The 7,317-nt window shown below is 43.0% G+C and overlaps 1 protein-coding gene across 1 annotated transcript in view; it reads right to left on the bottom strand.

Moving 5' to 3' along the window:
* Positions 1-601: 601 nt before the first annotated feature.
* The window catches only part of n4bp2 (NEDD4 binding protein 2), a gene marked incomplete at its 3' end in the record, with an annotated part of 9,520 nt that continues 2,804 nt past the window's right edge, over positions 602-7,317 (bottom strand). Inside the window, 11 exon segments of the mRNA XM_035660555.1 lie at positions 602-778; positions 1,228-1,354; positions 1,480-1,604; positions 1,698-1,921; positions 2,020-2,065; positions 2,487-2,572; positions 2,934-5,674; positions 6,315-6,455; positions 6,592-6,668; positions 6,820-6,908; positions 7,132-7,256. Of these exon segments, the coding sequence (XP_035516448.1) occupies positions 602-778; positions 1,228-1,354; positions 1,480-1,604; positions 1,698-1,921; positions 2,020-2,065; positions 2,487-2,572; positions 2,934-5,674; positions 6,315-6,455; positions 6,592-6,668; positions 6,820-6,908; positions 7,132-7,256 (3,958 nt within the window).

The raw sequence follows: 7,317 nt of genomic DNA, 5'->3' as shown, positions 1-7,317 counted from the left end.
TATACATGCATACATACATACATACATACATACATACATACATACATACATACATACATACATACATACATACATATATATATACATACATACATACACACACATATACACTTTCAGCTATGAAACACACTTTTTGAGGGTACCTGTAACAGAATGTGTATTATAGTTATAACGTGCCCCGAAATCTTCTCTCATCCTGCTCCTGTACTCATACTGAGTGTATACAGTGCAGTATACCATTCATTACCTGCGGTTTTCTTATCTAAGACCCGAGCCAGATGCTCCAGGGCCTCATCTACGTGCAGCCCATGGAGGTCCAGGATGTTATTGGGCAGCAGTGATGAGTTGACCCTTTCAAAAATCTGAGCTGCAGCCCGGTGATTGGCTTCACGCATCCGCTTGCCATGCATGTGTCCCTAAGAGAGAGGTGATACAAATTAATTTACCGTAAGCTGAGAATTTACTAATAAGAGAAGAGCTTAAAGTTAGAAACATTACATCTAATATATTAAATTTCCCCCCACAAATGAAAAACATTTAGAAAATGCTAATAAAATGCTTCACATGTGAAAAAACTACAGTACAATATTCAGCTCCTCACCTGCTGTGCGTAAAATGAAGCCACTTCTTTCCGTCCTTGCTTGAAGGCCTCAGCAGCCTTGGAGAAACTCTCGAGCTGTCGGCTCCTCTGTAGGCTGGCCTCAGCCCTGAAGTCCTCATACTCTGGATCCTCCGTATCCTGATAGTCAGGTACAAGCAACTCCAGGGGATTCTGCCTCTGACAAATTAAAAAAGGGATAAGAGGGATTCAGACTAAGCTAGCTAATTAAATGTGGAAAAGGTAATCAGTACTTATATATTGTTATGTAGTACAGATGCAGTTTGTAGGGATATAAAGCACAATATTAATAAAATAAAAATAATTTTTTTTAAATGTATTTAGCATTTTAGGGGTATACCATTCTCTACAGTAACACAGTTGTATTATAATGAGTTATAAATTCACTCTCGCAATACATCATGACTCACAAAATTGCCTGTACAGTGATAAAATCATTGTCAAAATACTTAGATAGTATGGTGCATTACTGAAAAAGCTAAAAAAAGAGATACAGAGGTTAAGTGATGGACATTATACATGAGACTACACAGTGCATGTGTTACACATGTGAAATAAGTTAGATGTATACCGGTGTTCTTTCTCCCTCTGCTTGTGTGTGTGAATACCTTTTCCCTCTCTTTGCTGGCTGCTCTGTGGTGGTCGGACCGAGGTGCCTCTGGAGCGACCACTGTCTTGACCGGCTCCTCATCCAGTAGAGAGCGAAGGAACAGCTCTGTCTGGCTCAGGCTGTAACTGTGCAACACATGAGATACATACATTTTTGCATGCTGCAGAAAAAAATAAAATGACTTCGCAGCTTTAAAGAGCATTTTCAACAAATAAACAAAACTAATACGGTCTCAAAGTTGCTTTCTCACTTGTTGTCTCTGAAGATGTCCTGGAGGAAATGCCTGTCAATGGTAGGGAAGAGGGAGTATAGCTGGTTCTCTTTCAGCAGGGCAGCTCCGTCACGTCGGTCGAGGTCCGCACGACTTTGTCTGGTCTGAAAGACGGAGGGTCGCACGGGGTTAGAGAAAACCAGGATATTATCATCCAAGATGTTTCAGTCCACAGGTGCAGTAGATGTTCGTGTTACCTTTTCCACATTCTCCTGCATAGCCTGCTCCTCTTTTATAATGTCTCTGAGAGAGACATGTGGGAGGGACACATTCCAATGGTCCATGAATGGCATCTGACTACGGGCCTCTGGTTGGCTGTCCAGTGACTCGTAACCATCTGCACTAATTAGGAACGGTGCTGGCTGTGTCCGGTCTCGAGACCCAGGTTTGGCCAACTGTGACTCACCCCAGTGGACTGAACCTACACATTCAAACGTAAACATTCAGTAGTTGTGAAACAAAATGATGTTATGACGATGTCTGAGAACTTCTGGTGTGTGTGTGTGTGTGAAAACTTACTTTCCTGAAGCAAGTAAAAGGAAAGAGTTGCTTGTCTCTGCTTCTCCTGTAAAACAGCATTAAAAGTCAAATTAACGAATGGAGACCCCCTTAGACTCGCTCACAGGTAGATTCACATTAGCATGGATGCTGGTAAAGACACAACACAACAATACTGACATATTACCACCCTTTAAGTTCATATAATTCATTTTGAGTCCAACATTCAATCTCTTATTAGCTCTGTTTTTACTCTCTATGACCTCCTCGGGGAAATATCTGGCTCTTTAGCTGCTAAAAGCTTCGTTATGTCCACAAGCTAGTCTCTAACTGTGTCTGTCTGCAGTTTAATACTGAGCAGGTATTGTACAGTGGCTTTTAGAGGGTGTTGGGGCTAAAAGCAATGCTAGGTTCTCTGTAAAGCAGAAGCTGTCGATGTAGGTGATTAACTGTTATAAAACTATCAATTATAGCCACAAAGAGCTCACCTGAATGGTTTCCTTCCACTTCTGGTGGAGCAGTTTAGCCAAGTTCAGGTCCATCTGCACTGCATAGTCCTCAGTGGAGCATGTACCTAAATATTTTTGAGTACCAGGGAAGTATAAAAATACATATTTTTATTAGCAATTAATTAATGAAAACTAAATGCCACAGTATGTTTCAAACAAAGTGCTTCTCAGATCTACATAACACGGTGTATGAGTAACAGTGTATGAAAACCCATTTCAGAATCTCGAGGTGATATAATGTTGTAATTTTACAAAACACACAATCTGACAATCACACCCACATTATGCAGCAATTGGCTGCAGAGTTTAAACTTCTGTTAAATTTATTTTTATTCTGTCCAGGAGCCTCAAGGCTAATACTTGATAAGTATTAACTTAAGTGCTTAAAAAGGGTATTTTTCAGTGTGACACCCGTGTGTTAGTCACCTGAGTCTACTCCGACAGGACCAAACAGCTCAGTGAGCTGTAGTGCCACCTCAGTGGGTAGTTTCAGCTCCACACTCTGAATGTTCAGGTGTTGACTCCTTCTCTCCTCCATGTGCCTCCTTTCAGTCCTCTCGTCCTCCTTCTGTCTTTCCTCTCTCTCCATCTCATCTAGCTCAGCCTGCAGTAGCCGGTGGACCTCGTCCATGCTCGCAATCTCCTTCTCTATCTCAACTCTTGACTCTTCAATTATTACTCCGTCATCAAAGCTTCCACCCCAAGCGCCGCCTTCTACGTCAGCTTCTGATGTCACTTGGTGGTCAGTGTCACTACATCTCTCTCCTTCGTTTACTGCTTGAGGAAGAATACGTTCTGTTTGAAGAGATTTTTCCAAGTGTGAGGTTGTATCAGGATTGTTTCTAACTGAAACAGCTGCACCTCCAAACTTATCGGCATTATTGGAGCTCTCATCTGACTCAACAACGGTCCCAAAGGTTGACTGTTGAGTCACCTCCTCTAATCTAGGCCAATCATCAGGGTGATGCTCATCTAACGCATTAGGACCTGAACTGGTTTCTACAGCTTTGCTTAAAGCTCCACACAGACTGGATGTGTCCTGGTCTTCTTCACCCTCCTCTTCTTTCTCACCATCCTCATCTCTGAAGAACCTCTCTCCAGAGTCTAGCAGCAGGTTTGTGGTCCATTCTAAGTCCTGATGGCATTTGTCATACAGATCTTCTAATGTATCAAAACTAACCAGTTTAAAATGGCAGCTGAGAATGCGCAAGCTCTTAAGGCGGTCTTGAGTTGCCCCAAAGTCTTTCTCCTCCACCTGTGTGCCTTTCTCATGCACCACGCGGTAGGGTACCTCTCTGTGGCCAGATGGGTGAACTGCAACCGCTGCAGAAACGACAGTGGACAGCTCCGGCACAAAGCGAGAGGAGTCTCCAGACAGGACTGCGATGTCACTAGGGTGGCAGCATGCATTGATAACTGCTTCATCGGGGCTGTCTTGATGATTGAGACGCCAAAGAAGGGCAAAGTCTTGGGGTTCTGTCTGGGTGTGACAGCCTGTGTCTACCAGAGGAAGTGGGGAAGGAGGCTTCAGGGGTGGCTCAGTTTTGGAATCGGTGAACAGGTCAATGCTGGGTGCAAGGCTAAGGCTAGTGTTACAGTTAGGATTAAAATTAGGTTCAACATCTGTGTTGATGCTATTCTGACTACTGTTTATAATTTGGGCAGTGGTATCGGGACATTCAAGAGTATTCACTGAAGTGGCGGGGCAGTTTTGAGTAAACGTGAGGGCTAGTTTGCACTGTTTCCCCGATCTACGACCCTGGCGCTGCTTTCTCTCCTGACTGCCTCCACTGAAAGCTCCACTTTCTGCTTCCACAGAGCCCTCACAGACAGGACTCTGACACACTTCACTAGTTTGACTGTCATCAGCCTCAACTCTAGTCTCTCTGCAGTTATTTATGTCCACATCAGTAGGACCAGTACCAGGCTCTGTACCAACCTTATCATCCATACTGTGGCCTCCCAGTCCATCATGGCATACATTTGCCTCCACGGTATTGGATACAACTAGTGAATCAGCAGTAGGAGCTGGGAGGGGATTTGTTGGGCTAGTTGATTTCAAATCCACAGTCCTCTTTTCTCTGGCAATCTCTAACACGTCATCATTCCCTCTTGTGGTACTTCTCGCCTCATTTTCAGTTTTAAGGGCCTCCCACTGATCAATTCTCGATTCCCTGGCCTTACACGAGTTAGCTGCCTTCCCGTCTAACACACAGTCAGGTAATTCACCTCTGCTGCTGTTGACCCTGTTCATGTTTTGTTCTCTCTCCTCACTGTCAGATCTACTGCTATGGGATTCCTCAAACCTGCCACCTGCATCTTCTCCTTTCTCCAATTCCTCTCCGGAGCTCGGGGAAAAGGAGGATGAATGGGAAGAGCTGGTCAGAGTGGCAGTTTGACCTGTCTGGATAAGATCAAGAAGCTTCTGAAACTCTGTTACATTGGGTCCCGACTGCACTTTAGTTTTATTTTCGTTAGCTTCTTGGGACACGCCTTTATCTTCTTCGCCATTTCCTTCTTTATGCCTTTCTCTTCTCCTCACCTGGCGCTGCTCGAGAGTCCCTTCAGAAGGCCAGTCTCCTACAAAATCTAACATCTTAAGCATTCCCTTCTCTCCCCCATCCCTCGCAATCTCCACCCCTTTTTCCTCCTCTTCCTTCATCTTTTCTTTCTCCTTGGCATCGCTGTCTGATTGTTTAGTATCTTTCACCAGATCTGCAGGCTCTGCCCTGTCAAAACCAGACCTCCTGCTTGGTCTTTCTCTCCTCACTCTTTGTCCAATAGACTCAAAGAAAGCGACGGGCATTTCATCCCCACGATAATCCTCATTCATCACCGATTCCACAATACAGTCGGGGATTCTCTGATCCCCTGTTGGATGATTTAGCTCCAACGCGGCGTCCAGCTCAGAATCTAATTGCCCCAAATCCATTGAATCAACCCCGTCAGACATTTCAGGGCTCTCTGTGAGTCCTCCAGTAGGCTGGAAATTGAGGGACTCCGTAGATTTGTGGGTGCCGTCTTCCAGAACTCCTACCTCACCAGAATGACCAATAGATGACACGTCAGGAAGGGAGGAAAACAGCTGAGGGCAGGATTTTTTACGTCCCTCAGTCAATCCAGGTTGCCCAACAAGGTCAGGACAAGGTGTTTCAGAAGATACCAGCCTAGACATAAGAAGAAAGATATGAATGGCACAGTTAACATAGTTATAGATGGGTGCAGAATAACAACATTATGCCTGATTTAACCGCATGATTTGGATGATTCATGTTTATTAGTACATATTCATTCATTTTAAACACAATGGAGTAGTCATTTTTAAAACAGGTAATATTTAACCTTATATGCATTTATAAATAGTAGAATTACTCCTTTTGACGTTTACAAAAACTATTTTTCACTTAAGGCAACAGAGAGCAATGCAAAACAGATGATATGAATATATGCCAAATTAAATACAACATTTTTCCTACAACTTTTGGAAATGTATACTCTTCTCTTTCTGGGATTGCAGACAATTGGAAATGAGATACTTTCAACACATCTGCATTTGTAGTACCAGTACAAGTCCCCAGTAGAAACTAGATACAAAAATCATGCTACAAGTTGTCAAAAGGTTTCATCAGTTCTCTGTAAAAATATAAATACTATGCATTGACAGTCAATTTCACTGCATTTCTTTGGTAAAGTATGTTATTATACATACGTTCCTATGAGTTAACCTTGTCCACATAGAAACACGTTATGAGAGCCACAATCGCAAATGGGTCTTCTTTATCCAGACAGTCAATAAGCAGCACTTACTGTGAGCTTCTGTTCTCCAGAAGTAGGCGCTGTTTCAACTCGGGCATCTGTGAACCCATGATCGACTGGACTGTGACGAAGCGCTCATATCCATTAAGCATGCGTCGAATTGTTTCCACTGGCACGTCATGTGTAGTACGTCTACATATGCATACAGACACACACACAATCAGACACAAGACACAAAACTGGAATATATAAAATTGTTTAACAGCATTTTGCTGTTATAAAAAAATAATCTATTAAAAAAGAGATTCTACATTAATTCCTCTCTCACCTCTGTAGTTCTCTGGGCTTGGTCTTCCACCAAGTGTCCGGCTCTCGGAACAGCACCTTGTATCCATGTTTCAGTGCCTAGGAGAGATAAGGGACAAATAGGGGCTCAAGCATAACCCATCTACACTGTTATCGATCAGTTGTTATTTAAGAGGGGTTTTATGAATCTCTCAGTCAGAGACATGAGATATGTCACCATGCTTTATGTATTGGATGCAAGTTGACTGACCTGAACCACATAGGGTCTCATCTCCCAGCCCTGCATGTTGGTGTTGTCAATAATGATGGGGTTAGCACCCCTTTCAAAGGCCTCTATGGCTACAGAGTAAAGTTGGCACAAGAGAGAAAGAACAAGAAAAAGAAACAATATGTTCTTTTAATGCAACCACGGTAAAAAAAAAAAACAACACAGCAAGAAAAACAATGGCAATCAGTTACATAGATTATAACATTTATTTAAGGTTAATAAGTTGCAAATGAATTGACTTGCTTTTTCTGCATCAGTTCTTATCAAAACTGTGTGTGTGTGTGTGCTGCTTACCTCGTTTTTGGTTCCACTCATGGGCTTCCCCCAGAGCAGCGGGGTCAAACTGATATTCTCCATGGCGAGTGAAATAGTCGTCAGTGGACAGTCTAACTCCACCTGGGTTGTGCTCGACCAAAGCTCTAAACAAACGAACACACACACAAACATTAAACATTTAATCACTGTTTTCCAAAGCCCAAG

Source organism: Morone saxatilis, unplaced genomic scaffold, assembly GCF_004916995.1.
Source record: "Morone saxatilis isolate NCDOM2014 unplaced genomic scaffold, NCSU_SB_2.0 Contig17, whole genome shotgun sequence".
Classification (NCBI taxonomy): domain Eukaryota; kingdom Metazoa; phylum Chordata; class Actinopteri; family Moronidae; genus Morone; species Morone saxatilis.
The sequence above is the reverse complement of the archived record's forward strand: the minus strand, read 5'-3'. Positions and strand labels throughout refer to the sequence as shown.